Source organism: Mya arenaria, chromosome 2 (assembly GCF_026914265.1).
Source record: "Mya arenaria isolate MELC-2E11 chromosome 2, ASM2691426v1".
Taxonomy (NCBI): Eukaryota; Metazoa; Mollusca; class Bivalvia; order Myida; family Myidae; genus Mya; species Mya arenaria.
In genome coordinates this window covers 31,813,903-31,841,546 of record NC_069123.1, presented here as the reverse complement: position 1 = coordinate 31,841,546, position 27,644 = coordinate 31,813,903, and the positions used below count along the sequence as shown (strand labels likewise).

Below are 27,644 nucleotides of genomic sequence, written 5' to 3'. Positions count from 1 at the left end.
ATATTTATTTTATAAAGTTATGAAAAATAACAATAAATGATTTTCAACTTTATTGCTATCTGAATTGATGGTTGCCAAACCTAAATTGTATAACAAACAAACTAATAGTGTAAAATGGATTATATATAACAGAAATATCACAGCTCTTCAGTTTACAAGAAAGTGAAAGTAATCAACAATAGTTAACTCTGTCACAGACCAAGAACTACATGAGAAGACAATATTGACAGTCAAATGCTTCTTGATCCAGTAACAAACAATTTTCACAAGTCACAATGCATGTGTTTTCAAGAATCAGCAAATAACACTTAACACTTGCAATTCACTATGGGATCTTAAGGTAATCTATAAACTAAAATTCTCAATCTTACGATATTTAGTTGTAAACTCATTATCAATATGGTCCCAATGGGTGTTGCAATTGTTAACATGTATGACAAGTTTCATCTGAAAATCTTCCCAGGTTTAAATCTTATCACTGTTGAATTTTACCGCATTTATACACGTACACATATATTGAACCGGTTTCAAATAGAAACATAATAAGCCACATCGAAAATAATTGCATTTTCAAAAATGAAATCAAACTGCACTTGCATCATTGGATTTACATCGTTGGTATTTAACAAAAATTCACAAAGATTTTTTTTTATCTTTTTATCAAGATCAAAAGGAACAAGGACTTGAAAGTTTAAGTTTTTAAATTAAATCCAGTTAAGATTTCAAAGTTTGTATCTATTCCAAGTATCATGTTGCCAATTGCAATGATCGATTTCATCGAGAAATGTTTGTCATCATTTCGGCAGGGTCAGCTCTGCTGCAGACCAACACCTTCACTGTACTCCTCTCTGGCTGCCTGGTGTTGCGAATCATCTGTAATGTCCATAGTCAAGACATTTAGTTATTCTGCACATGCCGGTATATTTATTACAAGCAGAATGAACTTAATGCCGATAATTTTAGTGCAGTACTGACTAAACAGGTAAGCAAGATGGTAAGATGAAATTAGTTCATTTTTAAATACATTCATAACAAAGCGAAATCGAGGATTGAACTCAGTACTTCGTTGTGTGTAGCCAAAGCTGAAAATACTCTTAGAAATTCTTAAAAAGCTTAAAGTACAATATATTAAATATCGGCCGAACCGATTCCTCAGCACCAATAAAATACACTCAAAGCTCAATAAACCATGAGCTCCTTAAATTATGTTAGGGAAATAGAGTAAGTTTAAAATTTGCAGAAAAACTTCAAAGACTTCAGCTTTACCCAACTTGGCTGGTAGGATAGGGGCACAAGTCTCAGTTAAATAACAAACAATTATCTATTTCATTTGTACAACAAATGAATTAGAATACGGTAATTGCACAAATTCAAACAGTAAAAATATTTAGCAAAGTTCACCATCAAAACTCAACTAGAAAAAAGTTGCATTGAAATGAATATTTGTAGTTTTGCCTCTTGAGTCTTTATATTTGTACAACAAATGAATTAGAATAATTGCACAAATTCAAACAGTTAAAATATTTAGCAAAGTTCATCATCAAAACTCAACTAGAAAAAAGTTGCATTGAAATGAATATTTGTGGTTTTGCCTCTGGAGTCTGAACTCGGACTTCAGACTGTTCGTAATCATTGCCTTGGGCATTTCACGAAGTCTGAGTTGATGCCCCTGCTATAGAAGGTTAAATCTTACTCTGATGTAGAACTTGCATCTCTCCAGAAGGAAGCCCCATTTGAACTGCGTCCTCCGTTCAGACGGTAGCTGCAACAGGTCTTCAACCTTGGAACAAGTATTCAAACACTTGCAACCTCAATGTCTGAATAAACAGTCTCAACAAGGACAGCTATTTTAATAATTGTGTATCTGTGCTTTGGAAAGGTCATTATTTCAGACTACAATGTACATCATTTCACACGCAATAGTTCATGAATTAATAGAGTGCCTGAACAGACTCCAATCACAAAATATTTTAACATTAGCAAATCATCACTTTTACTGTTCAAGGTTGTCACACAAAAATAGTAAATAGAGTCTTTGAACTGTTTTAAAGAAAACTTTAAAGCTTTACCTTGTCAAAAATTCCCAAAATAAATTCAATGCAAACAACATCTGGGGTGATATTCATAAATCTTCTTAAGTCAATTCCTAACTTAAGTCACTTTCCTAATTTTAGTATATCTTTTGTAATACGAAATAAAAACTTAAGAATTTCCTAAGTACATTGTTTTCATTGAACTTATTAAAAAAAACAACATACTTTAATGTTAAGAACCCTCATACTTTTCTTTTAATTTGACTATGAAAATTTTAAGATATAGACTTAAGTTAGGAATCAACTTAAGTTGCTTTATAAATACTGCCATTGGCCATCAAATAAAAACCTTATTTTACTCAAAGTAATGTATTTAAGGATAATGAGTCTACCTTGAATCCGATCATTGACTCCAGAACAGGGGCAGACAACCATGCATGCACTGTTCCTGTGTGGTCAGAAATGTCCACAGGGATGGAGAACTCTGTATCTGGTTCATCTAGAGTTATCTGCCCAGATGTGTTGAACATGCCCAGGGCCCCCTGTGTGCATGCCTGGTTGGTACACTGGTAGTTGTTGGATATTGTAACCATCTGCTTGCATTTGGCACTGGAAAAAAGTAGGAAATCATCTTCACCTTGTTCTTTATAGCTTGCCAAGGGATTGTCAAAGCAATCATGTCTTCCATCACAATGCAATTAATTTGGTTTTCATTATGAAAATACCTTTATGTGTTGCAAGTCCCATTACTCTGACTTAATTAATTGTCTAGTTATCTCCCGTAGTTTTATTTATACTTATTTCTTTAAGCTCAATTATGACAAAGCTAACAGCTTATGGAATCACTCTCGAGTCTGTTTCCTGGGTAAAAACCAGGACTGATTTTCATTTTGAGAGGCAATGAGAAAGTACCCCTGGTGGGAATCCAACCCACAACCTATTCCACTAGACTACTCTCCCTTGATATTGGCATCTGCAGTGCTCATGTTTAAATCTCTTTTGCATAAATAATAATGAAGCAGATCCTGAAAATTAATAAACTAAGAAGAAAACAATGGCACAAATCACCATCTTCTTCTGAAGAACCGATCAGTGTTTTCGGCATCCAGATCCAACTTTGTAATGGCCGCATACAGTTGAGCATAGTCTGAGGTGACACCCTCCCGGCTGGCAATCTGCTCCACCACAATAATGGACTGGATGTCTGCCACTGAAACAATTAATGTTATCAGATTCACATAAAATTACATCAAATTTGATACCAGACAACAGCGAAAAGGCTGATGTGATTCCCTCAAGGATGGCAATCTGCTCTAACACAATAATGGACTGGATGTCTGCCACTGGGAAAGTAAAAATCATATCAGCAGGGTTGTACACCTATTCCGAATCTGCAACAATTTTATTGGAGGATTTTGAATCAGAGTCGCAAGAGAGCCGAATGAGCAGCATGTTTTTTTGGAAACTTATCATTTATACTACTTACCAGGCAAAAATAGGCTTGAATAATCTTTTTTTACTGTTTCACTGCCATGTTGCAGCTCAGATTCAAAATCCTTAATTAAACTGTTGCAGATTCGGAATACATGTACCCCCCTCATCAAATTCATATAAAATTACAATATCATAAGGAATTCTATACCACACAACAGGGCAAAGTCTGAGGTGACTCCCTCTCGGCTTGCAATTCTCCCACAGGGGAAAATGTTCATGTTCACATCAAACTATTTAAATTATGTTTCATTGCTATAGCAAATTTGCTTCCCTTTCAACTGGGAATTAGTTCCACCACAACCATAGATATGCCACTTAGAGAGAACAAACAAAAGCACCAAGTGATTCCCATACATGCCATATTTTCTGGAGACCATTCAGGGGGATTTGTTCAAAAGGCTGAAAATTCAGGGGGATTTTGGTTGTATTCAAGGGGATTTTTTTAGCAGGTCTAAGTTGGCAAAATTTTAAAGTATTTTTAGACGCAAGTATGAAAAATGTATTCACATATAGTTTGCTTTGAAAGCCTCTTAACTTTTTCATTATACAGAATTATTTTATGTCATGATTTATCTTATTTTTATGATACATTGTCATGTCATACTGTAATGCACTTGCAGAACAAAATACGTCATTGGAAAAATATGTTTTCGAGACAATTAAATTAAATTTACCTTCCTCCAAAGTCTTTAAAAAAATTGTGCTTAATTCTATCAGCTTTGATGACTTTCAGACAATAAGAGAATAGAATAAATATTATTAATTTCTTCCTTCCAAAAGAGTAATATTTCTTTGCCTTTGATAATTTCTACAAATTAATTGATCACTTGTTGTAAAAGTTTCCTTTTGGAGAGTTTCACTCACATACTGTGGTTTCACTTTGTCATTATTGCCTGATGTAAAATTAAAAAAAAAAAAAAATTTTTTTTTTTTTTTTGTTCATTCCGGGGGATTTATATCTCCCGCCGGGAGATCGGGGGATGGATCGAAATTCCGGGGGATTTTTCCCCCCGCCGGGGGATATGGCATGTATGGATTCCTACAAACAAATAAATTGTAAAATACTATTTGCACTTAAATAAAGTTTACTGTCATACAATGTACTATTTTCTAGCTATTCCAGTAGCAAGGGTGCATGAATACAACGAGTCTCAAGTCTCAGTTCAGACTCAAGTCGCAAACTCCAAATCTTCATTTCATGGTAACTTTTCATCTAGTTAAGTTTAGGATGATAAAAAAATTTGAATTCTAATTCAATTTGAAATTGAACAGTTATTTACATGTTGTTGTTTTTATAAATGAATGGAATAAAGATAATTCTTTCTGATTTAATAAGTGCTTTTCTGAGTCTAGACTCAGACTAGAGATTGTTCGTACTCAAGGACCCAGGTCTGAGTCTGCTGATACTGGAACAGACACTTGGCATCCAGTGTGTCCGAGGTAATATTACTGACTCAATTTAATACTCACAAGGAGGGTCTGAGTGTTCTGTGGAGTAATTTCCCGGCCCATCTTCTTCCAGTAGCCATGTCTGAGTCTGCCCATACCGGAACAGACACTTGGCATCTGGTGTATCTGAACAAAGAATACCAGACTTATAAAGGTTCCCTAAGTAAGATTGGTTTCAGTCTAGATTTTAGTTTTCATTCACTAAGTGTTTCACACTTTACACTGATCAATGTACAAATCAGTAACAAAACTTTTTGAGATTCTGGTAAATTAACTTTGAAAAGTCTCTTTCATTAGGTTGGGTACAGCATCCGAAGTGTAATCAAAGGAAGAACATTGCATTCTTTTTGGTAGCACTATCAATTTGTTTTCGTTTTTCACATGCTAATAATCTGACGGAACAAATGATGGATACCTGGGTTAGGAGTGATGACAGTTTTAGAGTCGGCAGTGGCCAACATACCGGAGCGGTAGTCATCATAGTTCATCCTCACATCACCAACAAACAGAACTGGAACATGAATATAGTTGTCTCTATAGCAGCAATTTTGCAGGCTAAGGGTGTGCTAATGTAAGGCAGGTTTTAATATATATACATTAATTTGTTTCCTCTCCCACAACCCAGGTTACAAGATTTAGTGTGGGTTGATTGGTTGAGAAAAAGTTTGGGTTTTGTTCAAATGAAGAAAGATTACGCATTTAGTGATTATCTAGCAAAAGATGATAATATGGCTTAAACAATACTTTTCTTCAAAGCTTATTTGTAAGAAATGGAACAAAATGCTTTCTTTAACATCTTCACATTAAGCAATATTTTTTTTGTTTGGGCTGATTTTCTTGCATCAGTCATTCGAGCGAAGACATTTAGTATTTTATTTTAAGCCTTATCCACCTTCCTAAAACTCCCTAAATAAGAATAAGATAATAAACATTCTTTTGAGTATACATTTAGAAACTCTTTTTTGAGTTTTACATTGTTATTTAACCTTTTATTGGAACAACAAAATGAAATATTTCATTAGGTTTGTTCTCAATGTATAAATTCTATTAACATAGGTTTTATTTCAAATATAACGTCATTATTTAAACATATATTACATATACTTCTTGTGCCTGAAAAAGAATGGAGTCGCCTAGGATGTAATATATTTCGAAGGTCAATGTTGCTTTAATGTAATGTTTAATAATTTAAAAGATTATAAGGGATAGGTTCATCCCAACCCGAGCATAGGGTGCTTTGCAGAAACAAGGTTTACCGAGTTTCCGCAGAACACCCTGTGTGAGGGTTGGAATGATCTTACACAAACGGCCATGGTAGATGCTTTTTCTCCCACCTCAGTTAAACAAAATATAGATAAAATGTATTTTTTGCTGGAACTATTTTATGCTCAGTATAAATAATTTGTGAAGAGATATGTGATAATTTGTGGTTGTCATGGATATGCAAGCAGTGATTTAGATTATGTTAAGTCAAATTGTTCTTTAAATAGTTCTGAGAAGCATTATTTCTTGAATGCAGCATGAAATTATTTATTTTTGGTGCCATTTGAAGCAGGAAATAATTAATTTGGTAATTTTGTGATGACAATTAAAAAGGAGTTCCATACCGGTACCTGTTTTATCCTTGCCCGTGGCAAAATAAGGATTTCCAGCATGGCCAATTTTTGGATCTACTTATCTGAGGTGGGAGAAATATTTTTCTTTCTGTGCAAGACAAATTTGATATTATGCTCAAAACTGATAAATATTACTTCAGGTGTCTGATGTAACGGTAAAATGTGAACTTTGGATGCCTAGTGACATATATTAGTTTGATGTCATTTGAAAGGGTTGAATGGGAAGAGAAAGAATATATAAAAATTGAACTAAAATCAAAATTTTCAAACAAGGTTTTTTGGTCTTGTAAGAAAAAACATGTCATTTTACATTTAATTTCAGTTGAAATAAGGAACAAAAACAAAACTGCAATAACTTTATCTGTAATGTTTTATTTTGTCAATATTTTTACATTTAAGTTAATGCAGTTCATGTATTACCTGTTTCAATAGGTGTCCAAGACTGTGCAAGATCCACCAAATCCTCACCCCACCTGATAAACATACTTATAAGTAACCAGATTGTCTTGCAGTAATGCTAGTTCTATGTAATAGATACAATGATAAGTGTATTGCATTAATTAGTGGCATTTTGTGTTTTTTTCCTGCCATGTAGGATGGTTTTAATTTTAAACCTGACCAATGGAATCAATTTAGTAAGGTTAACTTGTACCCAACACTCCAGTCACTTTAAAAGACCTGTCATTACTTACAGGACGAGAGGGAAGGAGGCACAACTCTCATCAAACAGCTTCACCTCACATCGTTTTGTGTGCTTGCCTGCCTTGGTTGTGATGTCTCGTGCTGGGCCCACCTGCAGAGGCAACAATCATCGAAATTAGACTTTTGGATGAACAAGCCCTAATTCTTATACTATTGCTCTTGAATAAAATTTCTCAACAAGCCCTGCTATATGAAATACAGAATTTGAGCAAGCACGGAAGACATTTTACCAGTGCAGGGCTTGTGGGCTTGTGTTGACTTAGACCACTGAGACAAGCCAAGAAATGTTGCAATAAACACTACAGTTGTTACATTTCATGCAGATTTTTTGCCCAATACACAGCTTCCATGAAATTATTTTTTATGCGGTATAATATATTTAAAACAAGCAAATTCGTTGAATTGATATCCCCTGCCTGATTGGGCTAAGTCAAGGAATGGAAATCAATTGTTGATGAAATACATATATATATATATATATGAGTTTGAGTTTGATTGCAACTGTTTGAAATAAAAAAAAATATTGTATATATATAACATTTAGAATTGACCAAGAAACCTAGTTTATGACTCCATGCTACCCAGTTCCAAACTAATCTAAGATTTAATCAAGGCAAACATTCTGATCAAGTTTCATGAAGATTGGTCCAGATATATGCAAAAAATACAGCCTCTAGAGTGTCCACAAGGTGTTTTTAAGATTTGACTCAGTGACCTCATTTTTGACCCCACATGACCTACTTGTTTCAAACTATTCCAAGATTTCATCGAGGCATTCTGATTAAGTTTCATGGAAAATAGAGCAGATGTATTGCCTCTAGAGTGTTCCAAAGATTTCTGTAAGATATGACCTAGTGACCTAGTTTTTGACCTATTAACCCACTTTTAAAACACAGTCAAAATTCAACCTAAGAGAACATTCTGACCATGTTTGAACTTAATCAGACCAATCACCACCATAAAATAGTTTCGGACAAGATTTTTGAAAGATTTGACCTTGTGACCTAATCACATGTGACCCAGTTTAAAACATGTCCAAGAGTTCATCAAGGAAAACAGTCTGATCAAGTTTCATGAATATAAGACCATACATATTGCCTCTAATGTGTTTCAAAGATTTTTCTAAAATTTGACCTAATTTTTGACCCCAAATGCCCCACTTTTACAAGCGGTCCATATTTCATCAAGGGGTACATCATCAACAAGTTTGAAAATAATCCGACCAATCATTTCCATTCCGGACAAATAAAATAAAATTTGACCTTGTGACCTAATTTTCAATCATATGTGACCCAGTTTTAAATAAGTCCAAGATTTCATCAAGGAAAACATTCTGATTAAGTTATATAAATATTTGACCATGTACAGGGATGGGATTGACCTGGCAGCTGGAGGGCTGAAACATTTTCGGCCATGGGTTTATGGGGCGCTATTGAGGTCAAAAGCGCACTGTTGTAGAAGAAAAAATGACTTTTTAGAAGCTCTTTTGAGGGCTCTCCTACATTTGAAGCAAACTTGAATATGAACTTAAACAAATGAAAGCAACCAAATAATTCTTTTCAGGTAAAAAAAAAAATATTTTTTTTTTTTATTATTATTATTTTTTTTATTTTTATTTTTTTTTTGGGGGGGGGGGGGCTCTGGGGCCATTAGATCCGCGGAATTCCGCAGAACTATCACATCCCTGAATGTATAATGCCTCTAGTATGTTCCAAAGATTTTTCTAAGATTTGACCTTCTGACCTAGTTTTTGACCCCATGTGACCCACTTTTTTAAATGGTCCATATTTCATCAAGGTTTACATCATGACCAATTTTGAACATAACTTGACCAATCATTACCATGATATGGTTCCGGAAAAGATTTTTCTAAGATTTGACCTAGTGACCTAATTTTTGATCATATGTGACCCAGTTTTATTTATGACCAAGAGTTCATCAAGGAAAACATTCTGATAAAGTTTCATGAATATTTGACCATGTATAATGCCTCTAGTATGTTCCAAAGATTTTTCTAAGATTTGACCTAGTGACCTAGTTTTTTACCCCATGTGACCCACTTTTAAAATAGGTCCAGATATAATCAAGGGGAACATTCTGACCAAGTTTGAACATTTTCTGATCAATGCCTACCAAGATATGGTACCGGACGGATGGAAGGACGGAATGACGGACGGACAATGCCAAAACAATATCCCCCTCCCGAAATCTTTGATTCGGCGGGGGATAACAATTAGAATGCCTACTGTAAGTAGTCCTAAATTACATGGGCTTTGTTGTCATAATGATGAAGACTTGTTTTTGCCTTAAAACTGCACTCTCACAGATTGACCGTTAAGACAACTGTATTTTTTGTCTAAGAATCAATTTTTTCAGGTTTCCAGACACATACCCAAAAAAATACTGATTCTTAGACAAAAATAAAAAAAGTTGTGAAAACGGTCAATCTGTCAGAGTGCAGCTTTAAAGTACCTTTCAAACAACAACTAGCAGATTAACTTTAGAGATTCTACTAGATTTGACAGTTGAACAAATTAAATACTGATTGATAAGTTGTACAAGTCACATCACCTTTATGACAACAGCTAGCAGATAACTATTCTCCCAAATAGGAATCTGGCCATTAGCGAATACATCATCCAGTGTGTAATAGTCACTGCTTGACTTAATACAAATGTACTGCAGGGTTGCTTATACAACTAATATATGAATTATATTGCAATACCTTTCTGACAACAGCTAGCATACTAGTGCTCTTGATTAGGAATCTGGCCATTAGTAAATGCATCTACGAGTGTATATTAATCATTGCTTGGCTTGATAGGAATGTACTGCAGAACAACATATAACAAATAAAATTTACAAATACAGTCGAACCCCTTGAGCTTGAACTCGTTTGGCTCGATTTCCTCATTGCCTTGAACTGGATGTTAAGGACCGATTTCTTTATACTGAAGGTAAGCATTCCCGCTTGGCTCGAATTCCCCGAGGCTCCAGGTATATTCGCCAGTCCCTGGAAGTTCAAGCCAATGGGGTTTGACTGTATATCAATTATATCACAATACCTTTCTGACAACCACTAGCAGACTAATATGCTCCCCATTAAGTGTCTGTCCATTAGCGAGCACATCCTCAAGTGTGTAGTAGTCACTGCTGGGCTTGATCGGGATGTAGTGCAGGGGTGCGTAACTCCCAAGGTCAAGGCCCTCGTAGAGGGATACACTGCAGTGGTTTTCACTTGCACTTAAGTGGAATGCTCTACAACCCAGAAAATCATACAGCTTATAAAGTTATAATGCACTCTGCTAAAAAAGCCAAAATTTAAAAATGCTATCAAAGGGGAACAACTCATATTCTTGTAAACATTAATTCCCATGGTTCTAACTCATAGAACACATGGACAGGAAGTTTAAACAAACTGAACTCCCTTTCATTTTCAAGAATCTTAAAAATTCAAGAACCAAACAGCCGAGTATTTCATACACAAAAATTTCAACAATTCATTATTTTCACATGCATCTAAAATAAAGGTAAACGCAATACAACAGGAACTGTAACTCTTGAATATAACAGTATTACAGCGGTGAAGACACCCTAAACTTCTCATCAGAACCATCACTGGCATTCTGCTGTACTTGTACGTTGGAAACTTTCACTGTCGATAAAACAATAAAAAAAAATGTTTACAAAAACTTAAAAACATGGTTATTATACCCATTTTTTTTTGCTCTTGTTGTTTTTAATGATGAACTTAGACAAAAGCTTAAACACAAATTTCACCAATCAGACGAGCCTGTCAGGAGTGCCCACTATGATTCTAAACTACCAAGATATTGACGTGGGAGTAGTACTTATTAACCTTGACCTTTGACCTATTGACTCCAAGATCAATAAGGGTTCATCTTCTGACCATGAACAATGTGCATACTGAACAGACTTTAAGGAAGACTCAATGTTTACAAGTCGTTCAAAGATTGAAAAAAAAATGGTGCAATGCCTACAAAGTAATCCCTATTTGTCTACCATGCTCTGCAGGTGATTAAAAACTACATCACACAGATTTCACATGGACACATTAGCCAAGGACAACAAACATGTAGTCACCATTGTTAATTACATAAGTATGGAAGCATTTCTGTTTATTATTAAAACAGTGAGGCAATATAACCCAAGACTACTTTTTTCATAATTTAATGGATACATCATATTGCTCACAAACATTTCTCATTCAAAATGCATAACAAATGTTCAAAAGTTATTGATTGGAAATGAAAGCGTGATGCCGACAATGCAGATGCTGCCAGACAAAGTAAGCTCAAGGCAATGTGGGTTGGACATCTAGGACCAATTACTGAGATCAGCATTGGACCTGCATAGGTCTTACATGTATTGATCCAAAACATATGGAAAATGCATTGTTATATCAAGATTTTCCAGCCGGGTGGTTTGTGAACCTCATTGAAGAAAAGTCTTTGTTAATTATATGTGGCCCCAAAATATTAGTTTCACAATCAATGACAGTGGTCAGGGACCAGGGTCTAAGGTTGCATACTAAGTTCAAAATGGGAGTCCCATTTTTCAAAATTGCGTAAGGGACTCAGATTTTTAGGGTCATGAAAATCCTTGGCATAGTGTCCTTGGCATAGTGCAAAAGGGTTGTAACTAAATATAGAAGTAGAAGGCATTACAACAGTCTTCTGCAAAGTGCTCAAATAATGATCCTTACCTACATCCCCAATTGAAAATGACCTATGCATATCCCTGATGTAGTCCTGTCCTCCCCAGCAAGTGATCGGCACAAATGCTGTTGGTGAATCTCGCAGGACGAAACCCATCAGGTGACGCTCAGTTCCTGAATCTAATGAAAGAAGATATTTAAGAAACAGGTCTTGCAGCCTTGTTCGAAAATAAGCACAATCATGCAAGTCCTGTATTGTAAAATCCCTACCAGAATTGCTGAAAAACTGAACATCACATCACAAAGTTAATTCGGGCTAAAGTCTAATTTTGATGACAAAGTGTTTATCTGAGACTCTTCACCAAAATAGGAATCATTTTGTAATACTTACACTTTTTTAACAAGAATAATAGTCTCCAATCTTAAACTTACTTATTCGCGAAAATATTGAACGAGGACTTTCTTTTGCAATCACAACTCCAATCACAGTCTGAAAATACAAAACAAACCACGATAAAATAGTAAATGTTAACTAACAATCACAAAAACTCGGAAATAATTTAAATAACAGAATAAATGCCATAAAACTCTTTTCAGTGTTCAACTCAAGCTTTTACTTTGAAAGCACTTGTATTTATAAAGATGAAGGGTCTCGTAACACCTCTATTTTTGAAGATCATTTTAACATGTATTTGCTTTAGGGGTAAAATTACACATAAATGCTTGCAGAAAAACTAACAAAACTCACTGCCACTGAGCCCACATGAAGGTTTTCCAACTTGGCCACTGCATTTGTACTTCTCCCTGCAGGTGGTGCACCAAAACTTTGCTGCTGAAAGCCCCGTGATCCTGGGCCACCCTGGGCTCCAGCACCCCATGTCGTACCTTGACCTCGACTCTGCCCTGTGGCTTAAATTTGAATGATTCGAACTAAATGTATTGTTTTCTGCTTGATGGACAATGTTCATTGAATTATATTTTTATATACATAAATTACATGTACCGGTATCTATGTATCACTTTGACCATATATCTAATAATAAAACTGTAAAGGTGAATTTTTTTCATTATTTTTTTTGTCTTAGAATCAGCTAATTTTGACATAGCCTTAAATTCAGTCATATATGATAAGTTCCAAAAGAACAGATCTCAGTTGATTGGTTAACTGCCAAAAATTAAATGTTTCGTAAAGCATTAGTAACACTTTAAGCCATAAAGCATAAATTTTCAAATGTCAATATGAAAACTGCAATGTGCTCCTTTTTTAGCAGCCTAATATCAATGGTTTCCAGACATTTATGCAAAAAATGGCTCATTCCAAGACAAAAAATAAAGAAGTTCACTAAAGTTGTGAAGACAATCAATCTGTGAGAGTGCAGCATGTTTAAACCAACACACGTCATGAACAGATATGATAACAAAATCAAATGTTTAGTTTCATCAAACATGTATTTTAGTCATACCGCTTTGTTTAAACTGTGTCCCTCTGAATGAATTATACTTTGACCCGCTTGTTGTTTGTCGACTAGGTGCTCTGTTCACGTTGTTGTTCATGGAAGTAAAATCATTAAATCTATTGGATGTCCAGGCCATCTTCAAATATCTAAAACAGGAGTAGTCATTAATTTTTTTGCATTTCATACTATTTCCTTACGGTTTTAGACTAAAATTAGCCTCAATGTTTTTTGGGGAATACGCCCAACCCTCCCTTACCATGTTTGTAGCTAATGTTCTTCGATCAAAATTAGCACGAGCCCACAAGCCCCGCACTGGTGAAAAATTTACATTTACAAATTTTTTACAATATTTATTCTGAATTTCATCCAGCAGGGCTTGATACAATATAGTTCTGGCTTCCATAACTTTAATGTTGATATTTATTTTTTTGATGTTTACAACGCATTAAAGTTATGGCGTAACCCCCATAGTAAAGTCAACCAGAATCAATTGAGTGTGATGATGCAATGCAATCACATGACCATGATGACGTCGATGGATTCTAAAAAGGTAATATATAACGTGTTCGCTGAAGTTCTTTAGCTAGATACAATATTTTATACCATACAGTAATATAAGAGTAAATAATAAGACACGTAGTCAGATACTGTCTTTAGACAACTATTTGTTTATGGCAGACTTTTGCTAAAGACATTGGATGTCACCAAATGTCTAAATGTTCAAAATCCCAAAAGTTAAAAGCTATTACATGATCTGTAATAGTGTACTGACAGCCAAAAAAGAAGAGCAAATTACGTATCTTATTAAGATAGTCCACCTAAATGGCCGTCAACGAGTCTTTTGACGATTATTTTAATATGGCAGACTCGTGACGTCCACCATCCCAGCAAAAAGTAGCAAGCGGTCCTTGCGCAGAGAATCCTCGCGGTCACAATTTTGAAATTATCTCCGTTATAAATTCAAATTTCTACGAAAATATTATTGCCTACTACAAGTGTCGATTGTTTATCAAGTATCCCGATATCGGTAAATCTGGGACAAATCTGACTGGTTGTGTACATGTATAACGGTATTCGTGACCCATAATATATTAATGTGAAAATAACAACTCTAATGACAAATTAAATCCAGTTCAGATCACTGTCGGATAAAAATTGAACAACTTTGTCATTATTATTCAACATCAATGCATATTATTACAGTATATCATTTCGCCCGTTTTTAAATGGTAGAGAGTTGTAGCGTTACAGGGATACATAAGAAATGTCAAAATAATAAAATAGTATCCCTGATCGCTCATTATTGTAGCTACTTATTAAGATAGCTGGTGTGAAAAAAGTCGTCTGCACCTGGCAAAAATAAATGCCTGTTGAAGTTGCCATATTATTCTATAAAAATGGTAAGATAATTTTACATAGGAACTATAATGCTTTAATACCCAATTTAAAGCCACAACAATTGTCTTTCCTACAGTATTTTTCTTTTTCGCTGTTAGGTGCAATTTTCGGACGCTGAACGCTTACTGAAATTGAGCGGCTGTTGCACCCTGATCAGGGGTTTTTGATAAAAATGGAAAACGATGAAAAACTAGAAACTGTCAAGGAAATCAAACACTTCTTTTGTGTTTTTAAATATCGAAGGTATCCGTCTGACTATTTACGCAAATTAATATATACACTGATACAGTTTGATACGTAAAATTGTGATCCAATAAATAGCTTCGATTCGGATGTTTTACAATTCGGACAGAACTTTCAGAAGTAGTATTTTAAGCGTATTCTTGAACAAATAGCATTATTTATATTGTAATGTTTATGTGATGTAATGATATTGTTTAAATTTTAAAATATATATTATTTCAAGAACTACCACATTGAAAATATCTTCAAGAACTGTCTGTCTGAAAAATATCTCTGTTGACATTCTCTTCTATGATAAATTAGATTTTTGAAAGAACTAGCCCAAATTCTTACATTTCTTTAGTGCTTGGCATCAAGAAAAGTGATAAACACGATATGCAGGAGTTTCATCCGCTGCTGGAAAATGCCTTAAAGTGATTTGATTTTATATACCTCATGAAAACAACTTTTTGTTACCAATTATTCAGAGGCCTTTTAAGTAGGACTCAAAAGGGTGGTATGCATTATAAAGTTACTCAAAATTTGGAATTATTTTGTACACAGACTTACAAAACAGTTTAATATTCAGTGTTCGACACTAACGGGGTCCCGGGATCATTGTGCTATAACTAACTTGTCATTGCATGCTGTTGAAAACATGTATAATATGGTGTACTGTATACTTGAATTACAAATTGAAAAGTAAAAGGCACTGGATTTGTATGTTCAATTAAATACTAAAACAGGCTCATTAATGAAAAAAAAAATGTAAAATATGGAAGGGACTCTTAATTTCAGGAAGGGACACCTGATTTCAGATGTTGGTGTCCCTTCGGGATCCCTTGGGAAAATGGTTAGTGTCGACCCCTGATATTATTTTATACTCAGGATCCAGTACTGGAAATGAAAAAAAAAATCATTACACAATGAAGGAGGGGGGAGGGGGGGGGGGGGGTAACACCCTCTGGATGGACAGTTTAAAAATTAATAGCATTAAAACACATTCGTTGTCAACTATAACAATAATGTATTCCTACCAAAAAGCTGCAGTTCCTTATCAGTTTGAAGCACATTCAGTAAGTATTACATAAATTACCAAAACAACAATCATTTTGTTACATCTTTTTCAGTGAGCTTGTAACTGTTTGGAAGACAAACTTAGATGATGAAAAGAGTAGTCAACTCAAAGCAGCTTTTACACAGAGACATGAGAAAGGCCAAATACACTTGGGGATTGGGACAGTCATTGTCATAGATTTAGGGTGAACTTTAATGGCATTTGTTACTAACAGAATTTATTCATTCAACAACATTTATATGTATATGTAGCGGAAAACATATAAAGGTATGGTTTTACATATTAATTAAATCAGTAATTTATTGTTTGCAGTTAGAGAAGGTTAATTGACACTGAGGACCATTTATCACAATAATCTTGAATTTGTTCACGGGGGATAAGTGGTGGTAAAATTATAACTGTTATATTAAAAGTTCAATTTTTAGCTTTGGCCAGATACCTGAGAGTTTAATTCAAAATCATTGCTTTGTTCTAAAGTACCTAAGACATAAAATCAGGTGAAAACTAAAACTACTTAAATAAAACACATATCTAACAATTAAACATTTTCCATCAAATTCTTAATATTTTTGTTCTTCAAAGCACTGATACAATGTGTCCTTTTCACCCTGAGCAACCTGTCGATTTTCTGGATCCTGGCGTGCGTGCGTGTGTGTCACGTAACATTAAGCCTTTGAAAATCAAGTGTCTGTGGATTCTAGCCACAGGTTGCTGATGAAAAGTGCCAGTGTTCTTTTTGTATTTGAAGAATTAATTTCCTTTGTCCATAGAAATGTATTTCAATCTCATGTTAGAACATTACATGACTTCAAAACTGCTGTAAAATGGATTTAACCCTTTCCTCATAGATACGCCCTTTTTACTCTGAAGGTAACTGACGAAGGAATTAACTACTGGCAGCTCATGTGGCCACTTCTTAAATAAAAGAAAGGGTTAATAGATGAAGAATAGTCCAAATAATTGGTCGTGAATGGATTTTTTTATATGGCAAATCCTTTATTTCCTAGGGATTAGAAGAATCCAATTTTGAATGTCTATTATTTGAGACTAGATGAAGAACTACGTTGGTGTGAATAAAATTTCAAACTATTTATAGGGATGTGAAATGAAAGCAAAAAGGTTTTACGTATCATTCTTTTCCCTTTCCAGGCAGGAGTGTGGCTGCTATTATTACACGTCAGAAGAACAAAAAGACGCAGAACAAACAAAGTTTATCATCTGTTTTGTCTCAGAAAATGAACACGCTCTTGATTTGTATCCTTTTCATTAAAGATGGGAGGGGGGGGGGGGGGTTACAAATAGGAAATGAGGTTTATTTACTTTTTCTAATTTTATTTTTGGAGATCCAGGATTCTCTACCAAACCAACCTACATGTATATCACGGTATATTACTATTGGTAGAAAGTTATAGATATTCAATGGTCAAAGTTTTACATGTCACTCAAATAAATTTGTTTATTTTAGGAAATTACTAAAAAATCCACATATCTGTCAAAACACAAAAAAAGTGTTGGGCCTGGAGGGAAAAATAGGGTCAGCCCTTAAGTAGAATATTATCTTATGATTTTGGCTCCTGCATATCTTTAATTCTTTTCTAAATGCAAAAAAAATATGTATTATGTAAGCCGAAGTATAAAGTCATGTTGTATGAAATAGTTACTACATGTCCTATAAATAATGGTTAAAAATTCTTAGTATGTATTTACAAAAATAAATAGCTTACGGTAATACAAGTGAAACAAAAACCGGTATATTGGCAAATTTTAATTATACTGCCTTCACATTGGACAAAGAAATATGTTGACCACTAATAATTTAATGTTTGGAACTCTTTTTGTTTTTCTTAACATTTGTCATCAGATTTCGAGCCGATTTGGATAAGTACTGTTCAACAATGGTACCAAGTTTGGTAACTCTCTCAGCAGACAATGACATTCCTGACAACACAGTTACCTCCCTTACCAACTGGCATGTCATGGCAGTGGAATACATGGTTCGGTGTAAGCAAGCCATCAGGGAGAACCTCAAGTACCTTATTCATGCAGTGAGGGTTATTTTTTGCATAGTTTCCTATGGTTTATTGAGATTTATATTGTGACTTGATATTATTGTTTTACGAGGCCATAAAAAATATTGTTTGAACGGGTAACCTGACACTACTGAATAAAAGCGGTTGACCCTAGAAATTCTAAACAAAGAACAACAAAAAAATTTTTTTTATTCTTTTTAGACATTAACTGTCATTAATTTTTGACAGAGTAAAGATCTATAACAACAGCAATATATGAGTGACAGTTGCAAGAAAATGAACTTTACATAGAGTATATTTAAAAAATTATTTAGATAGAATTCCTACCTATCCTACCTAGTAATTTGAGGGAGTTTACCCTAAACAAACATTTTACTTTTTTAGGCCCTAATTCACATGTGGTGAAAATAATATCACAATGCAATAGCGCATTTGGCTTTTCAGAACTGGATAAAAAAATCCCATATTTAGAAATGCCCTATGTGGGACTCTTAACCCACAAACAATGCGAATTGTTGCAACTAGCGTCAGCCTTACGCACTTAGTTAGCTGAGCCTTCCCAAACAAGATTGCTTAATAAACCCATATCAAACTGACATTGTTCCACTTTACGGGTAAATGCAGGGATTTTATGTTCATTAAATCCCTTTTGTTTAACATTATATTTAACACAAAAGTTTTTGCCCCAGGTCTAGTGCTTATGCCACTGCAATTTTAATGTAATGTTTGTTTTAATCTTCTCTGTTGTACACAATGCTTAATGTCTGTATTTGTAGCTATATTTTTTCTTTTACCATTACAGGCCTTAATGGACAAAAAGATTTTGTTATCGGGTGGTACAGAAGAACTGCAGTCAGACATTAAAAAGTACGTAGTTTTTCCTACAAAAGGAAATGATCAGTGTGTCAGTATATATCAGAGTTCATTTTAGGGATGTACAGAAAATGGTGTTAGCGCAGCAAGGGGGCAGGCCTAGGAAACTCACGCTATAGAACGCCAAAATGAACTTTAACTAACTTGGTGTTTGGATTTATTTGACACACTAGCTCCACCCTCTATGTTGTCACATGGTATTTCGACATGAAATGTTAACTGCCCAGGCATTTTAGCAATGTTAAATTGTCGCAGCTCTGTGAATATTGCATAAATTTTATGATATAAGCAAATAAAACAATTGTTGGTTGGACAAATAAGGAAAAGCACTGAAAGATGAACTTTCAGGGTACTTCACATTAAAAATCAACATATTGTAAATATTTGGATTTTTATGCCCCCCTTTAGAAGGAGGGGGTATATCGCTTTGCACATGTCTGTCAGTTGGTATGTCAGTTGGTCCGTCTGTCCTTCGTTAGACCAAAGCTTGTCCGAGTGATATCTGAACAATTCCTGAACCTATGGTCATCAAACATGACATTAAGGTTTGGCCAGACCAGAAAGGTTGTCAAAGCTTGTCCGAGTGATAACTCAATAATGCCTAGACCTATGATCATCAAACTATATAAGAAAGAATATTATAAAAAAGCAAAAAGATATAAAACAAATGCCTAATTTTTATTTGAGTATTGTTACATAAAGATCTAAAATGTATAGTGAATAGTTGTCAATATGATTCTAAAGCTGACTACACATCTATTTATAAATTCGGTATCATGACATAAGCTTCAACCACCTCCAGACAACAGCATTGTTAGCTGACAAACATAGTTACTTCCCGCATGTGCAGAGGAAGCGATAAAATGTAAAATAGACTACTGTACCAAATTATAAAAAACCAACAAAATACTCTGGACAAAAATAAATGTTTATATTTACGGTCAGATCTAAATTATATGGAACCATGGTAAATAGGGTAAATCCTGAATTGTCATTTGCCCACAAATATACATGTGTGAACACCAAATTTAATTGGAATACAACGGCAATGTTCAATTCACATTACGTGATTTAAAGCTCCACCAAGTCACTTGTCTTCGGTTGTTTGTCAGAGGTGGAAAGGAAAATCTATTTGGGTATACAAACTATTTATCTCGAACTATAATTCTTTTATTGGTCAATTGAATGATTGTATGACAAGCAGTGTTTCGTTTATGATTATCTTTTTGCTAAACATTTCTCTTATATATGAAATATAGATAATTATGTACAATGTAGCTTGTGCTTTTACGCCATCATGTTCGATACCTTTTTGAAGACATAGGAATGTACTTTAATGATCAATATACCCCTGTCACAGATTCTATGCAGCGTGCAGCCTCTCTGACATCCTGAACCAGTTACGTGAGTCAAGACTACGCTCGGAGACTGGGTCACCATCTGGTAGTGTGGACATGTTATTGGACCTAGACAGTGGTCAGTCAGACCTGCCGGATACACTGACCATCAGCATTACTGCAGACTCATTGAAATTGGATTCAAGCGGTGGGATATCTTATAAAAAAATCGATGATAATTGTTTGTTTCATTGTAAGCACCAAAAGTTTTATTTTACGAATTGGTGAAATATTTATTCTAAGTGTTCACAAGGTGAAGTATATTGCAGTTCAAGCTAAAACATCAATAAATTCGTGATTTTTTTTTTTTTAAACGATAATTGATATGTAATTGGAACATTGTGCTAAATGTTAGCAAATTGATATTTACTTGGAAAATGTCATCATTAAATTTTCCTTCCAGCACTGTGTCACTGACTTAAATGTGAAAAAAATGAAATTATATTTGGATAAACTCACTGTTTCAAAAGAAGAGTGTATCAAAATAAAATCAAAATTTATCATTAAGCAATATAAATTGTGTCCTAAAAGGGAAAGAAGCATGCATTGAAAAGACTTCTTAGCAATAACAAAATCTAAGAAAATCTATTGATGTGAACTTTTTTATGAAAACATGAACACTGTTGACTGAACTTGATTCTGTAATTTATTTATGTTGTATGAACAGTGAGAAATATGTATACAATATCAAAGAAATGAATCGATTATGTGTTGTAAACTTGAATAATATATACATGGGTTGAAATTTTCCGTATTAATACGGAATTCCGTATTTTCGGTCTTCTCAGGGGTCATTTTTCTAAATCGTGTAAATCCGGGGAGTTTTTCGAGGGGGGAGGGGGAGGGTACCCCATCATCAACATCGCGATCTACTCAAAATCGTAGATAAAACGAAGTTAAATTTTCTGGTTTCCCAATTTCGTTCTATAAATAGCGTTGCCATAAGCGGTAAAATTCTGTCGGCGATATCAGCCGAACGTTTTCGTAAATAGTCGTTTCTTTTCGTAAAAAAGCATCGTCATTCCAATGTTCTCCGAATAACCTCGGCAGTTTCCACGCCAACAAAAACTTCGATGGCGGAAAAAGCCGGTTTTTGCCGAATATACGATCAGTATCATTTACGACATACCGCAAATTGGAGGCAAAAATAAACAATGAAATAAATCGAAATACTGCTGTCAAAATTGAACAATGAAGTTTGTACCCCCAGGGTATAATACGAAAGAGCTTGAACAGCCTGCGAAAAACAAATGGAGGTGGCAAAGGCTGTCAAAAGTCGATTCGAAGGGTGTGAAATGGTCCGATTGGTAACTTGATAAAAATACAAAACACTATTCAATATAAATCTTTAATTGTATTCTGTTTTTCATTTTTTAACTTTTATTGAATGAGTTTCAGAGTTAAATGAATTCTTGATTAATGAGCAAGAATTGAAGTATTGAGGGATGTTTCTGTCAGGGGCCTTATGTAGTCATTCTAAAATGCCGTCCAGGCTTCTTTTTTTTAATGATGGTTAGCCTGGTCCAGGCTAACCATCATTAAAAAAAAGAAGCCTGGACGGCATTTAAGAATGACTAGGGCCTTATGTACATATATGTTGACAAAAGCTGCCAGAAATATTATAAATATACAACATATATTTGATTGATTAAAAGACAGGAAAGGCTTTGAAATGTGTTTTAAAATGCTTAATTCCGGGAGCCTCTGGCCCCCTGAACCCCTGGCCAGGGCTTTGCCCTGGACCCACCAGGGGCCCTGCGGCCCCCTGGCCCCCAGCTTAATTTTTCAGTATTTTGAAAATTTGCAACTTTCACCCATGTATATACCGGTATCTAAAGACAGTTTTGTCATATATCTTAACAGGATGTAACAAATTCTGCGAGGAGTGGGCCAACACCATGTCAAGACCAGAGTTCAGTGAAAATCCCCTCAGGTTGAAACAAGTTATAGAGGCTTTCAAATTAAAGGTAGGATTTGGGAATACATGTTACACTCTGAGGTTTAGTTTGTTTGAACTTGTAGGTAAATAGAAAAATAGCACCGTTTTTGCAAAAAGGGAGAAAATACTAACATGATTCATATAATGTTCAACTTTTTTTTAACTTTTTATTCAACGGATCTGTCAGCATATTCATGAATGGCACTTGATTGCTACATTTGCTAATTGTTTAGTGGTCAATGCTCCTCAAAAAAAAATGTATATATATATATATATATATATATGTATATTTCTAAAGGGGATATTTTTATCTTGGTAGGGGACAAATATATACCTTTTTCAGGAGGGGAATGGGGCAGAATTTTGACCCCCAAAAAGCTTGAAAAGAAAATACTGAGGGTCAGGGAACACAAGGTTATGTAGCAAATTCTTCTAGAATTTAGAGGGATTGTTCTGAAACTTGGTTCACAGGATCACCTTAAAGTGGAGAAGTGACTCCCACATATTTTGTCTGTTGCCACCCATTTGATAAAGAATTATGGAGCTTGTTGGTAGATACACATGTTTAACACAATAAAATAAAGGTTTGACTTTGCTTAAAAACGAATTGATGCTTAAAGGTGGTATAGCTCTTTTCAACTTAGATTTTCCAAAAACTCGGTATCCAGAAAACAATTCATGAAATGGCTGACAAAATTGAATAATTTTGGTACGTATGTTTAACACCATTATATACAGATCAAGATTAACTTTGGTTACAAATCACTAAATATGGCCGGTGTTATGGCCCCTTTTAAAAGTCTATTAAAACTATAAAATAATTGCAGACAAAAAAAAGGAATGAAAAGTAAAAATGATTTAAAAACTTGGGTTTAGCTAATGGGTTTAACACAATAAAAATATAGGTGAATATGATTCGCTTATGTTTTTTGACCAAAAATTAGTTTTCCCGGTAATGCATCTGAAAACACTTATGAGTCCCCTACTGGTTTCACCGTAGGGGACTTAAGGTTTACCCTTCGTCTGTCCGTCAACAAAAATCTTGGTCCTGCGATAACTCCAAAAGAATCAAAGCTAGGTTAATGAAACCTAGTATGTGGAGAGAGGGCAATATGGAGATTATGCATGTTAGTTTATTTTTTTCATCAGACAAGGTAATGCAGAGTTATTGCACTTGACATTAAAGATATAGCCAAATTGGTCCTGTGATAACTCAAAAGGTATCAAAGCTAGGTTCATAAAAATCAGTATGTGGATAGAGGGCGATACTTCAAAAGTAGACATGATTTTTGTGATCTGGTAGGTTTTACGGCTAAAACTGTTGCATTTTGATGGATAACGTTTACTGTAAATGTCATAAGTTCACTATCACATGGGCTGGGGTGACTTGAACAACTTTCATTTATTAGTAGGATTTGTTTTCATGGAGATTCTCTTGAGACACGCTCATTTTTTTCACAAGGCTTTAAACCAGTAAGGGACACTTGGCGCCCACTGCGCGGCGCTCTTGTTTTATCACTATTTTACTCTATGATATCGAAATTGCAGAAAAAAGTACAGTTAAAGCATAAAAAATATTTAGGTTTTTGTGCGGTTCAAACCCACGCCAGTAAAGTCAAGAAAATAATAATATAAAAAGATAATGTCAATCTACCAATCACGCAACACCACAGCTGTAATTAATTTTCAAAAGCATTATAACCACTAACGAAAATTGCGGTCTTCAAAGACGATATATGACCAAATATCAACATTTGCCGAGTTCCAGCTTTTGGTATTTTTGTTTTAACACTCATTATGATTTGCTACACTTTATTTCATAAAAAAATGCATTTTACAAACCATGAGCGAATCACTTTAAGTTCGAATTTGCTTATAATCCAATTACTTTTTAGGAAGTTATGGCCTCTTTCTAAGTAAATATGAACTTTTTTACAGGCATCTGGACAAACACTCATAAAGAGACATATAATTGAAATAATTTACTGTTTCTGTGTCCAAACAGCATCTGGAGTATTCATCACTCCTGTGACAACTCTAGTTACATTTATAGTTGAAAAAGTTTTGATAAATGAAAGACTTCCAGGGTAAAAGATTTTAAAATTGCCTCACAGGCATCCAATGGCAATGACAAGTCAGCTGTTATTTCGGTCCATGCATATTTCATTCAAATGTCCAAATATTCCTACATGGCGCTCAGGGGGGGCATAATGTTTGACAAACATCTCTTGTTTTTAATCTTTTTTATACAGGCAGTGATTTTAATATCTTTGCAATATGTGTTACACTTCCATTTAACATGTAAGAAATGTGAGAGGAAAGTAAATAAATTTTGTTACTGGTTCATAGCTTTGCAAGGCTGCATTTTTGTCCAAAATATTGTATATTCATCATTACATAAACAATTAAAGATACCAACAGAAATTTGATATGATCAAAATAATTATTAGATTAATTTAAACATTAAACATTATATATTTTACAACGATTGTGAAGGAAGTTATGATAACTTATACTACCGGTAAGTCACTCTTGTTGGCACGATGTTGCGCGAGATTGTGGACTTGTGTTGAGGGGGAAACCGGAGTGCCCGAAGAAAACCCACTTGTCGAGCTTGGTGACCATTAACCATACTCGCATGCGCCCAGGCTGGGAATCGAACCCAGGTCGCCTTAGTGAGAAGCGAGTGCGCTAACCACTGCCCTAACCGGACAACCACTGGGCTAACCAGACAACCACTGCGCTAACTGGACAACCACTGTGCTACCAGAACAACCACTGCGTTAACTGGACAACCGTTAAAATAATTTGCTCACATGGTCAGTATGATAATGCACACATATTAAGTTTTGTCCCTTGAATGGCTGAAAAAAGGCAGTGTCAGTTTGCAGTGCTCTTGTAAAATGAATGCTTTATTTCTTATTTCAGTTTACCCAGGCAATGAACACCCTCAAAAGACTACTGAAAGAAGCTGTGAATGACTACTATGCTTTGTACAGGTTGCACTTCAATATTTCTTAATTATCAGGGTGTACCGTAGTTTGAAATTGTCAGTAACCAATGATATCCTCACATTGGACATTTTCATTTCTAATTTGGGCACAAGTCATCGGCCCCAATTCCGTAAAGATCAGAGGGCTTAAACTCGTAAATTGATAGGCCTAACCCTGTTTTGGGTGTTACCAGTAACTTTATTTCAGTAAAAAAAATTGTAAGAATAGTTATGGTATCTATTCTGCTGGGTAACTTTATGGGTTTTCCCATAGCTTTCTTAAGCAGAGTAAGGTTTACAACTAAAATACCTTATTGAAACATGGCAATTGTTTTTACCAGGGAAACAGATTCAGAAGATGAATCATTGCCCCTTAAAGCTGCACTCTCACAGATTGACCATTTTGACAATTTTTTTATTTATTGTCGTGGAATTAACCACTTTTTGCGTGAATGTCTGAACACCGGTTTAAAAAGACTACTGATCAGATCTCACTTTTCTTATTTACATTCAGAAAATGTTGTTTATGCCAAAAAAATTATTATTATTTAAGCATTAGTAATGATTTTAGCCATAAAACATTGATTTTGGGTATGGTAATATTCGATAAAACATAAATGGTATAAACTAAAGAGAAAATTGACAATACAAACCATACCAGTACATATATTAATTTAAAAATATGTTTGTTATTATCCCCAGGTCGTATGTGTTCCTCCGTGACTCAGGAAACAGCGAAGTGTTGCTGCACTATGTGACGACAGAGGCCGTAGCGGACACTGCAGCCGTCATGGTGGTTCTCCAAGACTTTATTCAGGAGCAGAATGCTTTTTAGTTGCCAAGGTCTTCAGTTTGGGAGCCCTGTAGAATTTAGTTTTTGTGGTGATAAGTGTTGAATTTTATTTTGCGGACAAGATGAGCAGGCATCTTTTTAGTCCTGAAATGGCAATAGGCATGATTTTGAAATACTTTTGCAATATTTTTAGCACTTATTAATTAATAAATGTGTGATTTCATGGTTGAAATCTATGAACAGTATCTTTCAAGTTCGTATTTTTTAGTAACAATGATATTTATATTTGAAAATTCAATGAATGACTGAATGAATTTGAGACAAGAACATTAAATCAAACTGATTTACTTAATCGCACAATATTTTGTTATACATCCGTTGAAGAAATGGTCCCATCATATGTATGTGTCCTCTGTAACTGTTATAATTGTTCCATTTACTAACATGCTGTAATGTTCAAAGCATCTACACGATCTCTGGTTTTAACTGAACTTTTGCATTAAAAACAGTGAGAAGTCTACCATATATTGGTATATATGACATTGAAAACAATTTCAAGAGAGGTCGTAGCCATTTACAACTGCATTTCTCATACTTGAACTATTCTTTAGGGGAAATTCAGAGGTTTTAGTCTGTTACCATCCCCATATGGCAGTCTCGCGATTATTATAGAAAATTGTCTATTTTGGGGAGGAATTTTTTTCACATAACATTTTGATTTTGTTTTTTTCCATTTATTATTGGGCTGCCAATTTTCCTCTTTTTAGCTAATTTCCTCTCTTTTGGCCACAAAATTTCAAAACTAAATTGTTGCTTTTTATCTGATCTATACAAAAAATTGTGTTTTGCATATAGTGTGATAGGGATACTCTTATTTCATACTAGTTTCCTTTTTTTTTACAAATTTCTGTTGGCATCCCTGTTTATAGTTATTGACAGCTATTTTTAACTTCTATATTCATAATGTTAAGGCTGATGATTACATACACCTCAGACAAAATCAAGATTATCAAGATCCATTGAAACTTGCTTGGCTTTTATACCTGGTTTTCATTTTAAGGCTGTATCCATTTTCCCAAAATTTGACTCATCAAATAAATCGAGATTCTGTTTATTTGTGCATTTTATATACATATTTCATTTATTTAAAATTTTGATCAAGTGCAATAAAGGTTGTGTAATGTCACGGACATTGCGATGGTTTATATGTCTGTGGAAATGTGTATATATATCATAAATATGTTTGTTAACTTATTAATTTTTATTTGATTAAAAATAAATTTCATTGACTATTGATGGCAATGAGCTTATTAAAATGTTAATTCTTAATTGTTTTGTTTCTTTGATCATGGAAAGCAAGTATCATAAGAGTAGGAAGGTAGGGTAACATATGCTGTTTACAGCCTATATGCCAAATAAGATGGGTAAGTATATCAGAATCATTTTTGGGGTGGTATTTTAATAAATGAACTGAAGTTGTTTCCAATCACGAA

The 27,644-nt window shown here is 34.5% G+C and overlaps 2 protein-coding genes across 2 annotated transcripts; one reads left to right on the top strand and one right to left on the bottom strand.

Moving 5' to 3' along the window:
- Nucleotides 1-69: 69 nt before the first annotated feature.
- On the bottom strand, nucleotides 70-14,947 carry LOC128219914 (meiosis-specific with OB domain-containing protein-like). The gene is made up of 15 exons (XM_052928085.1): nucleotides 14,869-14,947; nucleotides 13,436-13,575; nucleotides 12,721-12,881; nucleotides 12,405-12,462; nucleotides 12,021-12,152; nucleotides 10,874-10,949; nucleotides 10,360-10,552; nucleotides 7,285-7,385; nucleotides 7,013-7,065; nucleotides 5,392-5,487; nucleotides 4,998-5,102; nucleotides 3,102-3,243; nucleotides 2,426-2,642; nucleotides 1,694-1,780; nucleotides 70-873 (listed from the first exon to the last, which is right to left on the bottom strand). The coding sequence occupies exons 2-15, from the start codon at nucleotides 13,563-13,565 to the stop codon at nucleotides 775-777; spliced, it is 1,650 nt and encodes a 549-aa protein (XP_052784045.1). The 5' UTR covers nucleotides 13,566-13,575; nucleotides 14,869-14,947; the 3' UTR covers nucleotides 70-774.
- Nucleotides 14,928-27,480, top strand: LOC128219921 (protein Njmu-R1-like). The gene is made up of 9 exons (XM_052928099.1): nucleotides 14,928-15,070; nucleotides 16,180-16,311; nucleotides 17,277-17,381; nucleotides 17,989-18,172; nucleotides 18,960-19,024; nucleotides 20,391-20,575; nucleotides 22,291-22,394; nucleotides 25,295-25,365; nucleotides 26,061-27,480. The coding sequence occupies exons 1-9, from the start codon at nucleotides 15,000-15,002 to the stop codon at nucleotides 26,191-26,193; spliced, it is 1,050 nt and encodes a 349-aa protein (XP_052784059.1). The 5' UTR covers nucleotides 14,928-14,999; the 3' UTR covers nucleotides 26,194-27,480.
- The last annotated feature ends 164 nt before the right edge of the window (nucleotides 27,481-27,644 follow it).